Here is a 25,583-nt window from a genome sequence, read left to right as displayed (position 1 = left end):
AAACAAGCTATGTATAAATCATGAGCTAAGTGTGAACTCTTGAATGAGGATAATTGGGTCACACTTTATTTTAATGGTCTGTTTGTTGAATTTAAGTTAAATTGCATCTATGCCAACTAATTCTCATTAGATTATAAGTAGACTGTTAGGTTAGGGTTAGTATAAGTTGACATCAGTTAAATGTCTGTTGAAGGAGCAGCATCAACTTATATTAAACAGACAGTCTACTAATACTCAAATGGACCTTCAAAATAGTTACCGAAAATTGTTATTTTGTTATCACTCAGTTATCGTAATGTTTGTTTGAGTATGGTATTGAGTATGTAAATTATCAAAACATATTGTTTTGATAATTTACATACTCAATACCATACTCAAATACTGTATATGTTTCCTTTTTTAACAGTTTTTCCTTTCATTGGTTTATTTATTTTGTGCATTTTTACAATAATTTACAAAATATAATCACTAAAATGTTATTTAAAGTAGTGCTGCACAATATATTGTTTCAGCATCGTTATCGCATTGTAATCATTCGCAATGTTAAGTCTGGATTATAATTTATCATTTTGCAAGTGTTCTGTGACTGTGTGACAGTTTAAAAAGCATTCAGGCATAAGAAATTGTACCGTTTGTAACTTTGGCAAATGAATTTAATTTCAGTGAATTGTTTATAAAACGAAGACTATGCAGTATTATTTTACATTTGATTATTCAGTTACTATATACCTGAATACTGTTTGACTCCTCTGAAAACAATAAAAATAAAGCACTGTTCATTTGATTTGTATCTTTCTCTTTATGGAATTTATTATAGATTGTTTTGTTTATGCATATGCACTCCCCTACAGGATCATCCCAATCTAAAATGTAAATATTCTATCCAAATTTTTAACAAATCTAGAGAAATGTTATTCCTATTGCAATATATACCACGGAATTTAAAAAAAAACTTATAATATATATATATATATATATATATATATATATATATATATATATATATATATATATATATATATATATATATATATATATATATATATATATATTAGGGATGTAACGGTATCAGAATTTCACGGTACGGTAATACCTCGGTATGAATGTCACGGTATGGTATTTATTGAATCATTTACAGGAAAAAACAAAACTTATGAAAATACTCCAAAAAAGTGCCAAAAGTGTCAATGACATACAAATTAGCCATCTATCTGTAAGCTTTGAAACAGGAACTTCAATTTTAATAACAAAAAAATATTAAACCATGTAAAAAAATAAAGTTTAAATTTAGTAGTGTTGAAAAATCACATTCAACATTTAATCACTCACTCACTTAGATAGAGATGGGTTTAAAGGAAAATTATCATATAAATATAATCTGGTAAAAGCTGGTATCTCTGGGTATTTACAATGTCCCCTGCAACAGAAAAAAACCCTCTCATTTGGGACTGAGGTTTCTGGGACAAGAGAGATATGACTTGGCCCAGGTTGACAGCAGTGGGTAACATTGTGCATTGTCTTTCCCCCACTTGAGAGCACAAACCATGAGTGAGATAGAGATCTCATGTCTGCATCAATCTGAACAGTGTGGTGTGTTTCTGCAGTCCCCATGACTGATTATTAGTCGTATTCCCCAACTTGCAGGCACGTGCACACACAGTGCTCAACCTGTGCAGTGCACATGCCCTTTTTAGTCTTTGATAGAATGTTCCCTTCCAAAATGATCAAAAGGGCCCCCGCGACGCGACATACCCTCCGTCCCCGCTTTACAGTACGCGCGCGACAACACAGCTGATAAGAACTCGCGCGACAACACAGCTGATAAGAACTCGCGCGACAACACAGCTGATAAGAACTCGCGCGAAAACACCACTATTCAGGACGCGCGCGGCGACAACACCCGCTTTAGAGTTTTACAGCTCTTTTTGATCCCCGCTTCTAGCAGCACACTCCATTTCCGCATTACTGGATCTGTAGCGACAACAGACCGCAAGGGATTATGGCCAAGCCTGGGCTTATGGGAATTGTAGTTTTCCGGTACCTCCCGTTCGCTTCATTCGCTTGAGCAAATTTTCTCAGAAGACCTATAATTTTACCGAGTCATGCGACTACGGTAATATCGAAAAAAATTAATATTGCGGTATGACGGTATTTACAATACCGTTACATCCCTAATACATACAAAATATATATATTGCAATGATAGATTTTCCAACACCAAAAAACTAAATACTACACACACACACACACACACACACACACACACACACACACATATATATATATATATATATATATATATATATATATATATATATATATATATATATATATAATTTTATAATTATTTTTGTTTTTTTTACTTGTTCAAACTACTTATTTAAAATGAGCTGAAACAACACAATTCTTGAGATTTCATTGGGCCAACTTTTTATATTTATTCATTCATTCATTCATTCATTTTCTTTTTAGCTTAGTCCCTTATTAATCTGGGGTTGTCACAGCAGAATGAACTGCCAACTTATCCAGCATGTTTTTTATGTAGTGGATGCCCTTCTGGCTGCAACCCATCACTGGGAAACACCCATACACCCATTTTATTTTATTTTTTTTACATTTAATCCACAAAAATGTGTTAAAAGTGTTACTTTAACATAATTGACTTGGGACAACATAAATAAATTGTGTGGAACCCTAATTAAAAGCTGCAGCCTTAATTCAAAGTTTAAAAAAAGTAATTTGCAACAAGATTAATTTGATGATATATTAAAATTCTATATTTAAAAGGAGAGTTCATCCCAAAAAATAAAAATGATGTGATTATTACTCAACCTCATGCTGTTCCAAACCTGTGATACCTTTGAACAATTTCTTCTTTTCCAAATAACTTCAGGTTGTGTGTTCACGAGTGACCTATATGTTGCTCTGCTGCTGTATATTGCTGAGATCTGTATATTGCAGATAGAGTAACTAAGGCTGGAAAAAAGAAAATGCATGTCATCTTCTCTTCAAATTTGTATGTACAGCCTCTAAAATTGTTGGTGTATCTTAATATAATTCTGACACACATTTACACTTATTTAAATCGCATTATTTTAACTTAGTCGTAGGCAAATAGAAACCAAGAACAAAATTCATTTTGAACCAACGATGTCAAATCTCTTTCGTTTGAATTAACATATAAATTAAACTTGCCTGGAACAATTAATTTAGACAACCATTTTAGTTTAAACTTAACAACAGCTTTAATAATGTTTTGGCTTGTTTTAATCAATTAGTTTGAACAAGCATATATATAAAGCCCCAGGAACTAATTTTGTTATATTTTGGAACACGAAGGTAATCTTCAAGCTTTGTATGATTACAACTGAACCCTTTAATTTGTATTCTGATTGTTTTAAACATGATTTGAATGACATAAGTAGAGTAATTATTCACAGTATTTTCATTTTTGGATGAACTATCTCTTTAAGGATCATACTGCAGCCCCAAAATGACACCGGATTTGGTCATCACAAACTGCTTGTAATCAATAAATAGGTGTCATGGTACTGCATAATCAATTTGCTCTTCAAGATATAGCTATTAACATGTGATTAGCTACCTTTTGTCATGTGACAAGATAACACTCGCTTTATCAGTTAACAATAAAACAATGTTTTTACGTGACATAAAGGACAAAACACTGTTTTCATTATAGTCAGAACATTAAAACGGAGCTGAAGTACAGGACTGTTCTGAGGGGCAAACATGTGGTGTCTGGTCACCTTACTAAAATGAGATGTCATATTTGTCTTATGTATTTCCCATTCAAATACAGTTTATTGTTGTTTTAGACCTCACTGACGTGCTTTATTATAAAAACCAGAAACAGAAACAGATTAAAAGAACTTAAAAGCTGCTTCGGGTGCTCTTTACAAAATGAAAATGAATATTTGATGATAGAATTTCTAAAATTGGGAGTAATGCATTGTGTTCTAATCATGTACTTTACTAAACAGCTGAAAAACTAGCTTAAAATGCAGCTTTTGATGCTCTTCACAAGAAGCAAAAGAATGTTTAATGATTTAATTTTTAAAATTGGGAATGATTTATTAATGTATTATTATAAAATGTTTAGTTTTCGGAAGAAAAAGGAGTAACCAACCGGGTGAGAAAGAATAGGAAAGGCAGACGACAGATGGAAAAAGAGTGATGCATCTGATGAGTCAGTTTGAAAACCACACACATCTCTCCATCATTCTCTCTGGCATGTCTGAATGCTGTTGCTGAATTTTTAGAGAATGAGAATAAAAGATGAGGTGGAGATTCCACAAGTAAAGGCAATTTCTTCCCTGTAACTCCTGCTTTCATTTTTTCCTTGTGAATCAGACATGTTGCCCCACTTTACAGACCCAGACAAGAGAATTTGCAGGCTATGCTCAACATATTCCATCATTTTTATCAGTATACGGTAGCATTCATGATGTGTGTTTTTCAGTGCTTCAGATTCCTCAGCTCCAATGGGTTGGGACAGTATGCATGTGTTCAATTCAAAATGACTGGAATTGCTGTAAGCCATTCACATAGTTTTACATACTATATAGGGAGGTGTGTGTGTGTGCATGAGTGTGTATGGATGCTTCTGGGCTGCTACTGTAAGGGCACCCGCTATGTATATGTTGGCAGTTCATTCCACTGTGGTGACCCCAGATGAATAAAGGAACTAAGCCGAGGGAAAATGAATGAAAACAATAAAACTTGTGCTAGCCACAATCAAAAATGCATTTATTGGTAATTAATGGGAAAAGTTTAACCGAATGGTTACTCTGGCACACAAACAAATTCTAATCTTAAGTTTGAAAAAAGTTTGACTTTTTTCCTTTCACAGTATTAGAATAATACATGTTTACATGTTTTGCTTAATATACAGCTAAAATCTAAATTATTAGCCGCCTTTATTTATTTTTATTTTTTATTTGTCCCAAATGATGTTTAACAGAGCAAGGAAATTTTCTTGTATGTCTGATAATATTTTTTCTCCTGGAGAAAGTCTTATTTATTTTATTTTGGCAAGAATAAAAACTGTTTTTATTATCTTTTTAAAGACATTTAAGGTCAAAATTATTAGCCAATTTAAGCATTTTTTTTGATAGTCCACAGAACAAACTATTGTTATACAATAACTTGCCTAATTACCCTAACCTGCCTAGTTAACTTTGCCTTTACTCAAACAAATTGGATTTAAATGTCGCTTTAAGCTGTATAGAAGTGTCTTGAAAATATCTAGTCAAATATTATTTACTGTCATCATTCATTCATTTTCTTGTCAGCTTAGTCCCTTTATTAATCTGGGGTTGCCACAGCGGAATGAACCGCCAACTTACCCAGCAAGTTTTTTTTACGCAGCGGATGCCCTTACAGCCGCAACCCATCTCTGGGAAACATCCACACACACACACATTCACACACACACTATGGACAATTTAGCCTACCCAATTCACCTGTACCGCATGTCTTTGGACTGTGGGGGGAAACCCACGTGAACGCAGGGAGAACATGCAAACTCCACACAGAAACGCCAACTGAGCCGAGGCTCAAACCAGCGACCCATCGACCTTCTAGCTGTGAGGCGACAGCTCTACCTACTGGGCCACTGCTTTGCCCTACTGTCATCATGGCAAAGATAAAATAAATCCGTTATTAGAGATGAGTTATTCAAATTATTATGTTTTGTAACGTGTGAAGGAAATCGTCTCTCCGTTAAACAGAAATTGGAGAGAAAAATAATCAAGGGGGCTGATAATTCAGGGGGGCTAATAATTCTGATTTCAACTGTATGTTTCATGTACAATTTTAAAACTTTTTAATATATATAATAAACGCAAACTTAATAATTTCCCCCTTTTTTCTAAACTTCAATAAATAAATAATGTTAGGTGTGTGCTTCAAAGCATATATATATATATATATATATATATATATATATATATATATATATATATATGTATATATATATCAGAGGGTTATATATCATTTATTATTAATAATAATCTTCAATACAGTCATATTTTGCAATATTCCGTAGTATGCTTTCACATTCTGAACATAGTTTAATTAGAATCATAAAGCTCAATTATAATCATAAAACATCCACTAACTTCTGGCTTAAGGGATTATAGTACTCTCTATTCAGGCTTTGTCATAATTTTAATTGAAGCGGAGAAAAGGAAGTGAACGTGACTTTCTTTTGACTTGAGAAGCAGGAAGCTTCAGAGAGGCCATAAGTCTGTTTGATCTCAATAAGAGCTTCTCTTACAATGGCAACTCTCTCTCTCTCTCTCTCTCTCTCTCTCTCTCTCTCTCTCTCTCTCTCTCTCTCTCTCTGTGTGTATGTGTGTGTGTGCGTGCGTGCGTGAATTCAGGCGAGGATCAGGGACGCCTGTTGACTGGACTTGTTGAAATTACCATAGCAGAACGGACTCATTGTCTTCTCTTTTCACAACATCATGTCGCACAATAGCGGCTTTCAGGCGGCCCCGCGACTTAATGAAGACCTCTAATGATATGCTAACGGCGCGCCGTTTTAATTACAGTTTAAAGCAGTTAAGTAGCAACAGCGCCGTGCAGACAAATGAGCAGTAGCCTATTCCTTCGAGACCACTCTCACTTTTGACGCAAGAAAAAAATGATTTCACATTTATTTAAATCAACATGTTTTGCGCACTTTTGTGACGATAGGCCTATATGCTGACCTTAATTTTAAATTCATTTAATTTCAACCTTGATTATTTTATACCGCTTTATTTCAACTTAGCTATGACGAAGAAGCCTATGAATTTATTTAGTACTTTAGTTTTTTAAAGGTGGTGTTTCAGTTGCGTTTTCTAAATTAACCAAGAAAGCAAGTACGAAGTAGCTCGAGTACTTGAATTAATAAATAAAAAATATATAAATAATTATTAACACTTTACAATAAGGTTGTATAAGTTACTGTTAGTTCATGTATTTAGCTACTGACATGAACCAACAATAAACAATACATTTACTACACTGCAAGTTCATGTTAGTGAAGGTAAGCTTAGTTAATGAAAATTTAGTTGTTTATCATATAGTTTATATTAATTCACGGTGCATTAAGTGTTAAGCATATATGGATGTCAATATTGCATTAGTAATTGTTGAATTATGATTAATAAATGCTGTACAAGTATTGTTCATAGTTCGTGTTAGTAGGCTAAATGCATTTACTAATGAACCCTATATTGTAAGTGTGACCAAATATTTATATAGTTAGAATTAAAATATAATTTTTTTTTACATTTAAATATTTATAGTTATTTATTTTTATATTATTCCCTTATATTATATTATATTATATTATATTATATTATATTTATTTATTCATTCATTCATTTAATTTTGCTTTGCTCGTTTGTTATATCTGTTTATTATTATTATTTATTTATTGTTTGGGTGGAAGTCAAAGGAATATTATTAAACTATTATTTTTAAAGGTGGGGATAAATCAGAACATTAAATTCTTCTTTTTATATGCTTTATTCTATTAATTTATCTATGGTTTATGCTGCTTTGGCTTGTATAAGTTGGTATTTAATGCATTTCAGCATGTGTGATTTTTTTATATCACTTATGATATTGATGTATAATACAGTATAACAGTGCATACCAAAAAAGTGTCTAGCTTAAAATGCAAAGGGCTGTTACATTAAAGTCTGTTGTATGAGTCAACTTTATGAATTATTACAGTAAAAATTCTCTAATTCATTTTTGGATGCAATTAAACTATTTATTTTAATGTTCATTATGTATTATTTAAAGAATATTTTGCACATTGTAGTATAAATTCCTAATAAGTTATTACTTATCCTATTACTAATTTTATCGTGCCATAATTGTATGGCAGCAATGCAGACTATAAACTTTCTTGCCAATAAAGCCGGCTTTGACAATTGAACAGTAGCTCCACCTCCGCCAGACTAGAGCAGCAAAAAGCCCACCTGAGGGTGTCCTGTGCGGGGAGGAGGAGTCTCTTCCTCCAGCCTCCCATTCCTAAACAGTGAATCAGTCTGTTCATTCACATTCACACGCGGGACAGTCCGTTCACAGCTTTCTCAATCTCTCTCTGCTGAAGTGAGGTATTTTTGCCCTGAGCGGACAGAAAAGGAAACCAGTCATGGATTTATGTTATGCGCTTTGGTCTTTGGGCTTTCTATGAACGTGATTTAGTTCGGAGGAAGTTTATTTTTCTTTATGTAATTCACCTCTTATTGGAATATGCGAGTTTTGCTGTAATGTTGGATTAAAGCGAAGAACACTCGTCAAGCACATCGCAAGGACAATCGCGATTCATAGAAAACACAACATGATCCTTACTCGTAAGTACACTTTCGTATGTTAAATAAAGGTTTATAGGCTACTTCTATTAACATTAACTCTTCTACTTTGAGAAAATGTATGTCTGTTTAGTTACTCTATATACGTTTAAACGCATGCGGTGGCTATAGTGCATCACTTTTCACAGGTCTATAAACTTTATTAATATTATATCCAAGTTTTTTTTGTTTATGTTTTTTTTTTTTTTTGGTGGCACCTAAGTTGATTATAAGATTAGGCATTGTTAAGATGTTTCATATCACACCTTAAACGAAATCAATAATGGTTTGACTTAATTGAAGTGAATTCATTGTAAGATATTGTAAATTATATTATATGAATATAATGTATTTTAGTTGTTTATCTGATGTCCTTTGCAATACACAGCTTAGCTGTTTTAATGTAAATTGCCTAATTTTGGTCATATTCGTTGTACCAACTTTGCAACTGTCATGTGATATTATGGCCATGCCAGACTCTGCATTTGTGTGTATATCTATTACATGTTTGTTTGTTTTTTGCTTGTTGATTCAAATTCATCTTGCAACATGTAAGATGACCCACAAAAAAAGAGCCCAAGATTGTGTTTTAGGAATCACTTAAGCAGAAACAGGTATATTTATGCATTAACATCTAATAATATAGTGTTTGAAAATGACAATTCAGAATGCACACTATACGTTTGTATTGGTGGTCTTTTGGGGTGCGTTTATTTCGTAAAACCTGTAACTAAAATATTCTAGTACATTACTATATAGTTTGATTTGTATAAGTTATTTAATATTTAAGTTCTCTATAATTTTCCTCTCCTGTTATTTCGCTGTAGATTTTCATCTCTTCCTAAAATTTGGTGTGCAAGAGTGTAATTATTTGGGTGGTGCGTGGGATACGTTTCACGCGCTGCCGGCGCTCCAGGCTGTCTGATAAGAAATCTTTCTCGCTACCCGAAGCGCGACACGTCTCCATTGGTTTTGAGCTGATTTCACATAGTTTGGAGATAAGAGATTTTCGTCAGAGCTGCACGGTCTACGTTCTCTTTCAGACTAAATGAGAGTTGGGGGAAGAGTTGCTGTAATCTGACATTCCCAAAGAGCGCGCGCAGAGAGAGCGATGTGCTCTTCTGAACGCAGACAGCCTCTGAGTTTGTGCGCGCGCGCGCGTGTTCAAGCATCCCACAGTAAAATGCAATGGGCCTACATGTTTGTTTAATTAAATTTTCTGAATTAATTAAATTTATTATTTTAAAAAAGGTAGAGGTCAGAATAATTATGTTGTTGTTCATATTACCATACCTGTTATGTTTACCATACCTGTTGTTTGTATGTTTTTTGGTAGATAAAAATCAACAATTTTTGTCAGTGTTTTAGTAGCCATGGAAACAATTCAATACTAAATAAAAGATTTATACTAACACAAATCTATCTATCATAACTAAAAACATACAGAACAACTACAAATATTTCACTTGAAGTTCAAAGATTGCAGTGTTTTAAAGTTTATATTTTGTTGTGGTGACACGGTGGCTCAGTGGTTAGCACTGTCACCTCACAGCAAGAAGGTCGCTGGTTTGAGCTTCGGCTGGGTCCGATGGCATTTCTGTGTGGAGTTTGCATGTTTTCTCTATGTTCCTGTCAGTTTCCTCTGGTCCAAAGAATTGAATAAGCTAAAAAAGTGTATGTGTGAATGAGTGTGTATGAATGTTTCCCAGTACTGGGCTAGCTGGAAGGGCATCCACTGGGTAAAACATATGCTGGATAAGTTGTCAGTTTATTCCGCTGTGCCGACCTCTGATTAATAAAGAGATTAAGCCAAAGGAAAGTGAATGAATGTGAGTTTTGTTTGTGAAAGTTCCATGTCTGGTGTTTTTCTTGTTCTATCTAAGCCGAGGTCGATAAACTTTGGGTCATGTTAACTCCAGGTGATAAGACAGTAATGCAGGTCAGTGAGGAGTCAAAGGAAAGAATCCCATGCTTAAAACATGTGACTTTGAAGTTGATATACATACTCCATCTGGTAATCTAGGGTCATGGATGTTGCAAAACATGATAGACTCAAAGAAGAGACTTCACAACACTCCAAATGGATTCTTCATTTAAAATTTCTGAATATGTAGGCAGGTTTGTTGGCCACAAATGTCCTTTATTGCCTGGTGATTGGTCTTTGCAACCGAGCTACTGTTGCTTTGGGATTGGTTGGTGTATGAGAAGCCCTCTGTGAAATTAGAGCAGGGTCTATCTTTCTTCACCCCTTTAGGCAATCTTTTGATCATAGATGGAATGGATAGGGTGGCATATCACTGAGCGTATCCAATCATCTAACCTGAGACCAGCAGGGCATGACACAAAGTGGCCAGTCACCAGACCTGGCCAAGCTGTCTCCGTGTCAGTGATAGCTAATGTTTAAATCTGTCAGAGAGTCTGAGATGCGCATAAATGGACCCATCTGCGCATAGGTTTGTGGGATAGCAGTGCGGTGTTGAGTGACTGTGGCGATGGGGTAACCTCATGATCCCCTGTGTTTGTGACCAGATGGAGAGGATCTTCTCGTTTCTCAGAGCTATCTACCCCCATATGTCTGGAGAATGTCTTGCCAAAATATGATATGCGTGATCCTCAGCAAATGATGTATGACTGCTCTTGATCTGCAGATTTTAAAGTGTATGTGTGGAAAGATGAAAGATAAAGAGTTCAGTGTCTTGGAGGCGGTTTAGCAAATAGGACATCAGGTCACATGAATCGCTGATAAAATTCCTCCTAGTTTTGCTCAAAGACGCATATTGATGTTTGTCTGCTGCTCATGTGAAGCAAGGACTCTTTAACTAGAATGGGACCATTTACGGGATAAAAAAGGCCTTAAAGGGATAGTTGGCCCAAAAATTATTAATCTGTCATAATGTGATCAACCTTTACTTGTTTTATAGGTTCTTTCTTCTGTTGTACATAAATGAAGATATTTTGAAGATGTTTGCAAACATATAACCATTGACTTTCTTAGTGTTTGTTGTTTTCTACAATTAAGTCGATGGTTTTCCAACATAGGCTCATAGGCTGTAGCCCTGTATACATTTCCGTAGATCGTAATTTATGTTGCCAGAAGTATGTATGGCTGCATTTAATTTTTTAAAGGAACGCTATGTGGCGGTATGACGTCATTTCTTTTCACGCTTACCTCCGTATGGATGACTTTCCAGTTTGCTCATTGTGTACGTTGATGGATTTGAGACGCAGAAAGGAGATGACCACGATGATGGGGTTTGAGTCTGGTGAAAAACAGTTCCAGAAAGTGGGTTAAAAAAAAAAACAGAAGCCAAAAAGTAAAAATAAACAAGTAAATAACTTGGTGAGAATGTGGTAAGATCCGAAAACGTGGTAAAAATCGGATGAGGGCTTTTCATTTTCTGAGTTCCTTTTTAAATTTGTCGGTTGGGTTTAGGGAGTGGGTGGTCCCAGGTCAATCTGTGCTTTTTAAAATACTATTGGTTGGGTTTAGGGAAGGGGGAGGGTGGGGGTGGGTCAGTCGATTGCTCAGTCAATCAAGCAGTCAGTCGACAGTGCCTTCTGGTGGATTTACTAGAGAACAACAGGCCTGAATGGTATTCAAGAGAGAAATGTGAGACCTTAAAAAGTGTACGCAGCACCCTCTGGAGGACTCGCAAAAACAAAAACTACGAAAACATATGTAGCTCCTGGGACTTATTTGATAGTCTCCAGAAATGTATATAGAGGTATGTTTTCAGAATGAGCCTGGGTTGTGGTTTTTAGCTTTCAAAAAAAATCTTTATTTGTGTTCAACATAGAAAGAAACTCATAAATGTCTGGAGGAACAACTTGAGGGTGAGCAAATTGTGAATCAGCTTTTTCTTCTTTGGCCTTAGTCCCGTATGGTTGCAGGGTCGACTCTTTGGTACAAGCCATTTTAGACTTGTCCATATGATAACAACTTTTCTTACACATTCCGGAAGGCCTGTCGTCTGGGCCTGTCACCCTCATACACTACGGACAATTTAGTCTACCCAGTTCACCTGTACTGCATGTCTTTGGACTGTGGGAGGTAACCAGAGCATCCGAAGGAAACCCACACGAACGCATGGAGAACATGCAAACTCCTCACAGAAATGCCAACTGAGCCGAGGTACGAACCAGCAACCTTCTTGCTGTGAGACGACAGAACTACCTACTGCGCCACTGCTTCGCCTGGTGAGCAAATTGTGAATATATTTAAATTTTTGGCCGAACTACTTTAAGATCAACATACAGACTTGAGACCAGACTAAACAATTTAGCCACACTATTAAAATACAATTGAAAATAAAGGATCTTTTTGGCCTTGATGATTCCATGAAGAATTATTAATATCCATGGAAGCATTTCGAGAAAGACCCAAAGTTCTTTAAAGATCTAAAAAAAAAAAATCTGGTTTGTTTTAACCAACATTTGGGTAAAATGTGCTAGTGCTAATTCCATCAAATAAATTTTAACCCAGCTATTAAGTTAGTCCATATTTTACCTAAATGTTGGTTTAAATAACACAATGTTTTGTGTAAAATTGTATGAAATATTTCTGAAACTGATCATTTTAAAGTTGATCTTTGCAGTATTCTTGCAAAACACCATTTTTATCTGCTATCTTCCAAAGTGGAGAGATCTGTCTACACAAACTCATTTATACACACTCATGCACAAAGGTTCAACCTCCTCCCTCCATGCTGAGGAACCATCGGTCAGCGATTGTGAGAACTTCCTGTGACAGGAAAAAGAGGAAGAGGAGGAGAGAGAAGAGAGGAGGAAGACGAAAAGGGGGAGGAAGGGTAAATTTAGAAGTGGCAAAAAAGATCCAGCTAGCAGGAAATCAACATTGGCCGGGTTCATAGGACGTTCTCCCATGAGTTTATGTCTGTCTTTCTGTCTCCGGGTCTGGAGGCTGTAGTCTGTCTCTTTGTCTTGTTTTGTTTTTCAAAAAAATATTATTTTTTCATTTGATACACATGGAAGCACTTGATGGAGTGAAAACTATGAAATGAGAATCCACCACAAAGGCATATGATATTGTGACGGATACCGCCCAGACATCCTGTGTGCTGGACTCAGGTCATCGTCCCATTGCAAAGGTCACAGGTCATGCATCCACTAGGCGGCTGGCACCAAGATATGAAGCAGATGGATAGTAGATTAAGGCTGGTGGAGAGAGGAAGAGAGATGGGAGGTGCTGGTGATGATGATTCCTGACTCCTTTTTGCATTAATCAAAGCTATTTGATGAAAGAACAGGCTTTTCATATAAAAAAGCAAGATTTTGGTCTGTAGTAATTTTAAACAGCTAGTTTAATATTATAATATTTTTTGCATATGATAATTATATCAACTATTAGCTAACATGAGCTCTGGATTTTAACATCAGCAACTCCAATAGAGGCCAAACAATAGCACTGGTCACCGCTAAGTTACTTTGTTCAGTTCTTGAAGGTCATTTTGTTTCTATGATGACTAAACTGTTGCTTAATAATGAAGATGTCCTATTACTTGCGTAATTGTTCACATCTTTGACAAAATTACATGTACAGGTCTTCTGGGATAAGGTTTTTTGGCTTGGAAACATACAATGTGTCATCATAACAGGAGGAAAAGTGTTAGAACATCCAACTCTGTGAAGTAATACTGACGTCAATCTGCCTTTTAACACAATGTTGCTCCAATTGCCTAATCTGATGTGTTTGTAACTGAAATTTATAGTTTCCTTTAAATATAAACGCATGTGCTTTACAATCAAGGAAGAATCAAAGGCTGTTTACTTTACTGGGGAGGTTCAACCTATTTCTCATTCTCTCTGAGGTCGAACGTTCGACATTCCGTGTGTGTGTGTTACAGGATGTAAGGCGTTCTCTGTGTTTGTGTTGGCGCTGAAGGCCTCCATTATCTGGCCTTGAACAAAAGGAGGTGTGTCCTATAAAGTGACCATGGCAACCATGGAATGAGCCACTCTTATTGGCTTCCCGTTAGCCTCGGAAAGGCAAGGGAAGTGCGGCCGCCGCCTGGCGCAGGGATCCGCACAGACTTGCGGGGAGAACTCAGGATGCGACGTGCACACACAAACACAATCTCTACACTTGTGGCCCATATTCGAGCTTTAAGCGCGGATGTGTGTATGGCGTTGAATGCTGAGATGGTGAAAAGACGGTGTCAGCAGCCTGAACTCATCTGCTTGACATCCAGCAGTGTTAGAGAGTCAGAAACAACTGCTCAAGTGTGTTTACACTTATCTATCTTCATAAAGACAGCATGTTGAAGTGTGTTTGTGGGTGTACAGCTGTGATTAATGTACTCTGTAAGGAGTTTAACTCTATATTTTAGTCTCCAATTACAGTGCTCAGCATATAGAAGTACACCCCCCACACATCCATCGTTTAAGTTCATATTTTTAATAGGAAGCTTTTAGGCATGGGATGATAACGCTTTTCAAGGTGTTTGGAAAAGTCACGGTTTTAAAACCATCAAAAGTATCTGCAATATCGTTCCTAAAGTATGTGTAAGATTTTTTTATTTACTTTATTTTTAATGAAGTTTTTTAGGACAACAGTATCTCCAGCAGACAAGATATCCAAAGATCAAATTTTAAAAAAATCTGTTTTTATACATATGAAGACAGCAAAAGTCAATAATTAATTTAGTCTGACATGTTTACTGTTCCAAAATATTTTAAATGTTTCTCAAAATAAAACATATCGTGTTCAAAAGGGATTTTTTTTTTTGTTTTTTACCCAGAGATTTAAAAAGAATATATACAGTAATCACAATATCGCAAAACTGTAATATTTTTATCCAAGATAATAATACTATCAGAATCTTATACCGGCCCATGCCTAGAAGCTATATAATATAATATCTGTGCATATACATTAGATTATTAAGCCAAATCTGGAGCTAATCTAACTAAATAACTTATGATAATGGTTCAAAAACAAGTATACCCAAATTTATATGTTTTAGAAAAATATTAAATACAAATTTAAAAATCAAGAAAAATCAAGAAAAGCTAAAAATTTAACAATTTATTAGATTTATTATATATATATATATTTCCATTTTTTTTTTGCTTGAATTTAATTGTATTTTAAAATATTTACTAAAATATTATTTTAATAAATATATCTGTTTAATAAATCTGTTTTGTTTAAGTGCACCAAAATACATTGCTTATATTCATTGAAAAAATGGATGAAAATAATCATTTTCAAAATTTGGTGTACTCAATTGTGCTGAGCACCATATGTCTCTTTTTAAATTTAATTGTTTCATCCTGAAATTAAATGAAGACTTGCTTATGGTTTCTGTTTCCTAGAGTAACATTGTCAATAGAAATCAAACTGCTTTCTGCTAGTCGGTATGGTGACCATCTTGAAATCGAGTGAAATCTCTGCTGGAAATAGTTTTCACGCTCAATTAGAATTTCAGAGCATGAGGATTCCTACTGGAATCAAGGGGGATTGTTTGAGCGTTGGTAAATGCTCCTCAGCAACATACGTTTTAGATGTTCCCCTATTTGACCTATCCACTTCAAGTCTTGAAGTGTCTGCTAATGGCATAATAAGCTGATTCAGGTGTGTTTGATTAGGAAGGGTTCAACAATGTCTAGAGTTGGGGTCACTGTGGGAATGGGAACCCATTTTCCGGGTTTCTCAGTAATGAAAGGCATCATAGCTGGGTAAACTTAGAGCGCAGTGAGAGTACAACAAATTATTTTTGACAACCCTATTTGCTGAAATAAATAAAAGAAAAACTCCATGATGGTGCTATCAAGACCTTCAGAAAAGGGGAAAAATAATGTGACTGATGGCCAGAAGAGAAACAGACGTCAAATTTACTCTTATTCCCTTAGATGCTGCATTAGTAACACCTCACATAAATGGTCATTTCTTTTGTTTTTTTTGTATTTGTTGATGATATAATACATTCATAACTGCATATAAATGTTCATACGATTAAAAAAAAATCTAAATATTTAAAACTTTCAAGGATTTAATATTACGATGACTGTGACACACATCATAACAGTCTTGTGAAAAGGGTCCATGGGGTTGGGAAAAACTTGGGTTGGGTCTTAGACGCTTCACCTGAAAAAGGCCAGTAATCTCTTACGTCTCTGCCTGATTTTTGTGATGCCGTCTCTGGGTAGAGATCCTTATTTACCATTGGTGTGAGACAGGCACCTTTTTTGTAATCAGACGGGGGAGAACTTGCCATTGAATGGAAAAGCCAGTCGGTGAGACACTGCTGTGGAGTCTGTGTGTTTGTGTTTCCCTCCATCATTTACATTTAAATGCATAACATTCTTGCAGCTGGATGATCTTCAGTGGTGCCTAGCAGCTAGCACACATCTGTAGACACGCACAGGAAGCCGCAGCACTTATTACAGACCATTCCAGAAAAGTGTGTCATTATTTTAAGTGTAGGACATTCCTTAAAGTTCATGAACTCCAAAAAAAAAAAAGAGAGAGTGCTTCTAGGCAAAATTCTGTCAGTTGCTTGAGAGGAATCCCAAGATATTGATGTGAAGTTTTGAGAATTGCGATACAGTTGTGTGCGATTGGGTCTCTTATGTTATTTTCACCATGGCTGTTCTTGCTGTCAAAGCACGTTTTGAAATACTCCCTCTCTGATGATGTCTTCTTCTCTCTGCAGCAGTAGAGAGTAGAGCAGTACCTCCCTTATCGCATGCCTTTGTTGTTGTCATGCGTGCCGTCACTCTCACGCTTGTTCGAGTGGGGAGTCACGTATCCCCGCTAGTAGAGGCAGAGTCTGTGTCCTTTCCTCTGGGCAAAGTCGACAGTGTCTTTTTACACACGTCTTTCTCTCACGTCTCTTTCATTTAGCCCATCCTAATCCCCGGCCTCTTTTTCTTTCTGTTGAAATGATGGGGAACCTGTCTCAGGTGGTCTTGTCAGTTGTGCACGGCATCATCGCAATTAGAATAATTGGAATTTTAAGAGTTGGAATTTGTGCAATTAGCCGGAAAGAAAAGCAAGAGGTCCCTTTCTGCTGATTACAGCCTATTGTGTGCTGTAATTGTGTAGATTGTACTTGTGATAGACTGCAGTAGATTTGGTGGAGAGAGGCATTACACCTTTAGAGGGCGCTGATAGGGTCTCTCCTGCACTTCAACACCAACACAAAAAGAGTTTAGATGCTTTTTTTTCAGCCAAAACATGTATTAACTAATCCCCCTAGAGCAACTTGAGGTTAAGTGTGTTGCTCAAGGGCACAATGGCTATCAGGAATGATTGCGATCTCAGTAACTCGCCAGTTCCTGCGTCATGCCTGCTTGAGTTCATTTCAGCAATCTTAGAGATCTTTATCTGCCCATTCACCATCACATAGTCCAACAAACACACACTATGACTGGGCTGCCTTTACAATACCCTAGCTTAGTAATTTCATACTACTCTTTGGTTTCGTATATACATTTTTAAGCAAGTACATACAGAGAGCAAGTGTTGCTAGTCTGATAATCGCCTCTAGTGACAGAATCACAGTTAAACCTCTAACTCTGACACCTTGCTGTGTGAAACGGACCTCCAGAATGAGTCAAGATGCTTTCGGTGGTGTTTGCCATTTGGCATGTGGCATCTAAAGTGCCATTCACAGTTAATGGATAGGGATGTGGCGCCTCGCCAACAACAACTCCTACAATAGTTTTGAGTGTTTTAAATGGTCACTTAGCACTGCTGTCTTAAACGTTGCACTATAGTGCCAGGTCAACAAGTCAAGATAACCTGAGCGTAGAACTGAGCGTGAGTGGATGAGTCCAGTAAATGATTTGGCGATGTATGTTTAATCTTACTGTTTTTATATGAAATGATCTTTAATGTCAATCTCCCTCTCTGTCTTGCAGAAATTGAGGCGAAGGAGGCGTGTACATGGCTGAGGGCTGCAGGTTTTCCACAGTATGCTCAGCTTTATGAAGGTAGGACGACTATCTCTCTGATATCTTATATTTTTACATTGATCAGTTAAGCTTTATCCTCTGCATCATTAGCGTGCATTTTCTTTTAAAAACAAATAAGAATGGTGTGGTTTAATGGTTAATCCATGCACTCATTGTGCTAATTCCTATGTGATTTGGCCTAAAATCAAAATTTCAATTATAGAACATTTGACTTGGTTTTAAAATAATTGAAGTAAACACACAGACTATCTACTTTATATAATTATTTATTTATTATTTTACACACACTGCCTAAACCCAACAGTCACTTTTTACTTAAGAAAATAAATTACTTGCACTTTTGAATCTTCATTCATTCATTCATTTATTTATTTTCTTGTCGGCTTAGTCCCTTTATTAATTCGGGGTCGCCACAGCGGAATGAACCACTTACTTTTCCAGCACATTTTTAGACAGCGGATGCCCTTCCAGCCGCAACCCACACTTTTGAATCTTTTTCAATGTTTTTCATATTAAAAGTAGAAAATAAGCAGCATCTCTTCTAAATAAAATAACTCTTGTGTATCCTGTAAATAATCTTTTAAACAGCATGACTTGCATCTTCTGTAAACAAATGTTTTAATTTCAATATTAAGTTTAATTTAATGGAAAATATACTGCTTAAGGCATGTCTGGCATAGCTTACAATCATCGACAATGTTGTGCAAGGTAACACAAAAGTAAAGAACAGAGCGAGGTCACGTGACACGTAGGGTAAGTAATTAACAAAAATCGACCTGGAAAAAATAGATCAATTATAGCCTCTAAATGTTGATTTCGATTACTTTATTAATCACCCAGCCCTACTAATTTCCTAATGTCCCTCTCGTTTTCCCATTTTCTCTTAATCAGGTCTTGTTCCTACTGTCCCAGTAAAGTAGTTAAAAGGGTTTTAAAAGTGTCAAGATGATATCATACTTATGCCCAATCCACGATCATCATAGCAGCGTCAGCCAATTAAATTTGTCCACTGTCTGAGCTGGTGTATTTGCATGAAGTGATCTGATTGGCTGACGCTTCTATTGGCGCTTGAAAAGTTGATAAAGTTCCAACTTCTGCAGCAAGCAATGCCACTTAAGCGGTGCCTAAGGATCCACAATGCAGTTCGGCAACGCCTGACATCACCCTATCAAAGAGAATAAGAAGCGTTGATGCTAAATAGAGCGGTAAAGAGGGAATTTTCATTATTGAAGATGTAAAACTGTTAACTGCCAACTTAACTTTGACATTTGTTTACAATTTAGTTTGTTGAATTTTGCAATAATAATAATAATAATAATAATAATAATGCTTTTGTTATGGAACAAGGTTGTTTCCTCTGAATATTTAAGCTATATTTAATTTAATCCTTTTATCATTGTCATTGCCTCTATCTTATTTTCATACAATTAACCTACACCTAAGGTGTGTAAATGATTCGGCTGAGGTGGCACTGTGTTTTATATAAGAGTAATTGCTGTGATTTACAACCGATAATGCCACACTTTAGTAGTCCAACATCACACACTTTTGACCTACTGATTCCCGCCTTTTTGCCACGTGCGAGGTGTGTTATCAGTTTTATAAATCTGAATTGTGTGGCCAAGCTTTTATGATTTCATCACTTTAGATAAAACTGAGCCAGTACAGTAAGGTAAAAGGTCTTCCCGGAGAAAATCAAATTGCCATAGGTTATCGTACAAATGCACGTACACATTGACGTGTTTAACCTTGAAAAGTTATGACTTTGAATTGCCCTAAAAATCTAATTAATGAGCTTGAGTTGTGTAAAGACTCAGTTAATAATGACAGTCTGAGGGTTGCTATGCACCTATTGTGATTCCAGCACCCCCTTTCTACGCACACACACCTCCCACTGTTGGCCGCTGCAGTATTGCAGCTGTGTTTGTTTGGCTGGCTAAGACGTACTTCCTCTACCATTTCAACACCGGAGGAGGGGAGGTTTATGTGTGTGTGCGCATATGATGGATAGCACTCGTTCCACTTGCTGCCAACAACCCACTTCCATACATGTCATACTGTTTACTGGGCCTCCATCTTTAAATAAGTTTTAAATGATTTATTTTTTAATACTTTATTTTTATTTCAATTTTTTAAGGAAGAAGAAGGAAACGAAAAAAATACAAATAATAAATAATACATTTAAAAAAATAATATAATATACATTAACACACCGGAACTTAAATGATCAGTTGTTTTAAAATTAATTTATGTCCTTCTCTTTCTCAGATGGTCAGTTCCCGATTGAGATTTCCTCAGTTACCAGAGATCACGACTTCCTGGATCAAGATGCCATAGAAGCCTTGTGCAGGTGAGACACATACATTTTTAAAAAAGACAATGATTATTAAGCTAATTTTAGGCAGAGTTTAAAACTCATTAAAGCATGTGTATGTTTAAAGTGATAGTTTATCATACCATTTAAATGTACTCACTATTTACTCACTTACAAGTGGTTACAAAACTTTACAAAATTCATTAATCTGTTAAACTCTAAAGAATATTTTTTTTTCAATTACATTAAATTCATGTTTAATTATATAGCACTTTTACAATATAGATTGTGTCAAAGCAGCTTAACACAGAAGAAATACTTTATATTTCCTTTATATTCAAGATCTTTTACGTAGTTGCTCATGTAGCCGGTATCTGAGGTGTTCTGGCAAAGACCTTTCAGCCATTCCCAGAACTCGTCTTAAGACTAAATGTGACCGTGCCTTGTGTGTTGTGGCCCCAAGGCTCTGGAACTCTCTCCCTATAGCACTGAGAACTCTGGGAGTCGTTTTAAAAAGCATTTAAAGACACATCTTTTTGCTCAAGATTTTAATTAACAGTATTAGTGTTTCTGTACTTGGATTTTTAATTTGTTTTAATGTTTTCTTTGATTGAAATGTGTTCTTTTATCTGTTTTCTGGTTTTCTTCTAATGTAAAGCACTTTATGACTCAATGTCGGTAAAAGTGCAGTATAAATAAACCTTAAAACCTGTAACTATTGACTTTTATAGTATGAAAAAATACTATGGAAGTCAATGCTTACAGGTTTTCAGATTTATTCAAAATATTTCATTTTATCTTTCATATTTTATTTGTGTTCTTTTGCAATTTGAAGAAAGAAAGAGTCTTAGAACAAATAAGGGACAATTATTTGATGACCATTTTCAGTTTTGGGTGAACTGTCTCTTTAAAATATAGAAAGTCCACACAGATGCATAGCTTTATTTTACAGTGTCCTTACTATTGTGGACAGAGTAATATTAATATGTTCAAATTGTTAGAGTTAGGTTTAATTGCATGGATTATTTACTGTTATTACATGTAACAAGGACACTGTAAAATTAAAGTGTGAATAAATCATATGTAAACAGACTTTTCTTACATTTTCCCATGTTTATAATAAGCTGATTTTGATCATCTTTAGATTTCAGTTTGATATTTAAAATGTCAAACTTGTTAGCTTTGAATAATTTAAAGAAAGAAAGAGAAAGTGAAGGCCTCAGCATCTACAATCAGAGCGAGGTCCGTCATAGACCAGCTGGAACTGAGACATCTGGAAGACATTTTCTGGTGCCAGCCCCCTGATGTAGACAAACACACATTCCCCCCCAACTCAGGGTCACATGACACCAACCAGGTGGCTTCTAGGATAAGCTTTCCGTCTCTTTTGTTGTATTGTTGTCGCCACTCCAGATTGCCTCCTTTTTTTTCTTTTCTTCCTTTTTTATTCTCTGTCAGTATGTCTTCCTCCTTAATCTGAAGTTTATCCCTCAGCAGCTCATTATCAGGCTTGACTGCCGCCTCTCTCATCTTCTTCTCATCATTTTCTGTCTTCTTCTGTATCTCTATCTCTTGCTCCACCCCCCTCACTCTCCCCTATCTCTTTCTGTCTCTGTCCAGGGATTTGACTCTGGAAAAGTCTGTTTGTTGGCTAATGACTGGATTTAGCCTTTGTTTGTGACCCCATGGTCCTTTTCAATGCATCTGCTTGAAAAAATGACTGTGACTGTTTTACTCACTTATCTGCATTTGTGTGTATTGCAGGAGACTGAACACCCTAAACAAGTGCGCTCTTATGAGATTAGAGATCACCCCTCAAAGAAAGAGAGTAAGTGTTTTGTCAGAAACCCCTTTCCCTTTATTTTGCTGAATTATTTCACTCTTATGTCCAGTCAGAAATCCTAAGAGCCTTAACCTTTTGTTTGCTTTGCATGATGGTTAATTATGAGGAAGTGCAGAATGTCCTAATTAAGGGTTGTCGTTAACTCCTCTCCTTCTTTTGATTTTCTTTACTCTTGTTTGTCATGTTTTTTCTCACAATGCGCATCCTAAAACCCCCTCAACACCATAAAAGGAAGAGAATGCACAGTCCGCCGCTTTGTCGGCGTGGTTTAAGAGCGAGTGTGTATAGTCTAAGACTGCCCCAAAGCCATGACTCAAACTACATGCAGGTCTAGAATGCAACAACAAACAAGCCAACTATGTAATCACAACAGGGAGCTTAGGAAGATAACCGTCATGTCTCACTGCGGCTTCTTTTTCTTGTTCTTAAAACTAGTAAGTCTGAACAATGACAGCTTTGTCAAGTGTGCGTCCTGTTAAGAAAGCTGATGACCCTTTAGTGTCATCTTGTGTTGATGGAGTCAAAGGTAGAGGTCAGGAGATGACTTGAGGAAGTGATCTGCCCTTTTCAAACATACAAGCAGAAACCATTCTTGGAATGCACTGATCTGTTCAGGTGGCCTCTCTAGAGTCCTCCTCTGTTCCTCATCTTCCTGTCCAAGCAGCTTATTTTAAAGTCAAAACCGTCTTTTTGAATTAATAGTGGATTTTGTGGTGGGCAGTGAAGAAACGTTGCACTCCAGGTCTTCGTTTCTTCTGATCAAAGGCTTGCCCTCAGGGGCCATAAAATAACAACCCAGGTTTTACGGACTTTCGTCGCCTCCGTTATTATGAACCGTGAAGGAGACACCTCTGGATCCCGCGACCCCCTGTTAACCGGCTAGCTAGTTTTGCTTTTGCTGATTAGTCAAGGCTCCAGGACAAAAAGTCTGTTCAACAGCTAAAGTCATATCAACTAACTCAACTAGGTGCAATTGTCAACCAATTCTATATTTTAGAATTAACTAACTTTAGAATATTATATAATTTTATTGGGCTGTAATCTATTCAGCTAAAGTTAATGACAGAGATTCAGCATTACAGCAAAAACATGTATATGACATATCTAATTCCTTTGTCCAGAAGTCCATCACAGTATATGTTGTTCTCCAGGCTTGCTTGAGGTGATTGCATTGATGGGGGATGGGACCAGACCTGCCCTCTCAGGCTGGGGTGTGAACCCTGAGAGCTGGTCTGGAATTTTGTGTCCACCACCCCCTTCCTTCCATCCCTACCGCCTTGAGGGAGGAGATAGATTAACCCGAGTAAAGCAGAGAGGAGGAATGGTGTACATGTGACTGTGCTGTGACATAGCTAAGCCAACCACAATAAAAGTTTTTTTTTTTTTTTTTTCAGTTAGTTGAACCAGGTTTCAGGAATATGACCTAGCTTGAAAGAGTGAGGAAACCAATTCCTCATTAAATTAAGGAAATGAATCAGATCATGTTTGACACAATGTATTGACATAACTGTTTTCCATATCGTTTCAGAGTGAAGACTCTGATGAGGATGAGCCATGTGCCATAAGTGGCCGTTGGACTTTCCAGCGAGACAGCAAGCGCTGGTCTCGCATGGACCAGCTGGACCTGGATGTATTCTCCCCTCCTGCAGGGGACACTGGCTCCTTCACTGCATTCCTATCCCAAGATGAGCATTTTGTTAGAGGGCCCCTTCAAAAGGAGGGTGTTAATGCCAGTGTGGAGAGCATCTTAACGGACCTTAGCGAGCAGCCAGAGGTGGGATCTCTGCACAGTGCTGGTAGTGGAGGTCGAGGAGGATCACTGAGTACCACTGTACCATCCAGTCCTGCTACAACCATCTCCAATGCTAATACAGCCACCACAACAAGGGCAAGCTCAGTTGCCAGTGTCTGTTCTTCTGGAACATCAGGTGCCAATGAAGACTCCATGTCTGATGGGCTTCCATCGCCCCTGGAACGTGGTACCTTTGCTTTTGATGTAAAACCAAACTTGATAAGTAGTGCAGCTGAAAAAAGCACACGGTCAAGAGCAAAGAGCTTCTTAAAACGCATGGAAAGTTTACGTCTACGCACCAGTAGCAATGCAGCCTCCAAGCGCAAGAAGAAAGGTGTTCCTGGGCATGGTAGGTTGGAGATCAGTGGGCCAGTGCTAAAGGAGGGTCTTGATGAAGACAAGCTGCGTCGGCTCAACTGTGTTGACATCGCAACTCTGGATCGAAATGCAAACCGAAATCGAAGCATCTCCTATTCAACGCAAACAAGCAGTGGGAGTGCAGGGAGTAGCCAATCAGAAGCTAGCAGTGGGAGTGCTGTAAGTACGCCCAGTCCAGTTTCAAGAGCACGTAGTCACAGCACAGCAGCCGGGTCCAGCAAGAGAGGTGGGATGTACTTGGAAGGTTTTGACCCATTTAACTTTGTTGTGCTGCAACCTTCTGAAGACCAAGATGTAAAGGAGAACCATCACACCCAAAATAAGAGGAAGGAGCCCAGCTCAACTGATGAGAACAATCGACGCAACCGTCAGAGTTCAGATAATAGGCAAATGGAGGATGAAGAGAGTCGCGTAGAGGAAGGAGGTGTGATCTTTTTTTATTTGCCTGAAGGCCACAAGCCTGGCACTTTTCCTAAAGCACTTGCGGATGGAGGATCCTATCATGGTGTTGACAACACAAGTCGCCGCCCACCCCGGAGGGGCTCTTCTGCTTCACTAGACAGTCGAATGAGTATCTATGATAATGTTCCTTTCTCGGAAGTGGGAGATGATGAGGACGAAGTAGTAGAGGAGGAACCAAAACTGGAGGATGTGTTAGAGCGAGTCAGAGGTCTGCAGCAACTAGTCAATGAATGGCCAGAAACAGGAATTGGGGAAGAGGAGGAAGATGAAGAGGAAGAGGAAGGAGATTCAGATTCAGCCCTTGACTCTGCATCTCCTTGTCCATCATCTCCACTGCAGAACCGCTTAGAAGAGACAGAGAATGGCAGCGACCAGGACAGCACTGGAAACCCACTAGCAGAAAGAGATGAGACACTCAGCTCACGTGAAAGATGTGACTCTGGAGTTGAAGCATCACTTACTCGAGCCAACAGGTAAAAC

The 25,583-nt window shown here is 37.1% G+C and overlaps 1 protein-coding gene across 7 annotated transcripts in view; it reads left to right on the top strand.

The window, feature by feature from the left end:
• The window catches only part of dlc1 (DLC1 Rho GTPase activating protein), a 225,431-nt gene that overhangs the window by 179,145 nt on the left and 20,703 nt on the right, over window positions 1-25,583 (top strand). For 5 of the 7 annotated variants that reach the window (XR_015476441.1, XM_087236999.1, XM_087236998.1 and 2 more), the window contains 4 exons: window positions 18,261-18,332; window positions 20,583-20,664; window positions 22,393-22,456; window positions 24,000-25,576. Coding sequence is in view for 5 of the 7 variants with exons in the window: in XM_087236999.1 (XP_087093125.1) it covers window positions 18,261-18,332; window positions 20,583-20,664; window positions 22,393-22,456; window positions 24,000-25,576 (1,795 nt within the window). In the remaining 2 variants the exon portion in view is untranslated. Of the gene's footprint in view, window positions 1-8,079; window positions 8,379-18,260; window positions 18,333-20,582; window positions 20,665-22,392; window positions 22,457-23,999; window positions 25,577-25,583 lie in introns of those variants that run through there. The other 2 variants (XR_015476442.1, XM_087237002.1) reach the window with 1 other exon arrangement.

Source organism: Danio rerio, chromosome 1 (assembly GCF_052040795.2).
Source record: "Danio rerio strain M-AB ecotype USA chromosome 1, GRCz13ab, whole genome shotgun sequence".
In the NCBI taxonomy this organism is placed as follows: Eukaryota; Metazoa; Chordata; class Actinopteri; order Cypriniformes; family Danionidae; genus Danio; species Danio rerio.
Note: the sequence above shows the minus strand (reverse complement) of the source record. Positions and strands in the feature narration are given on the sequence as shown.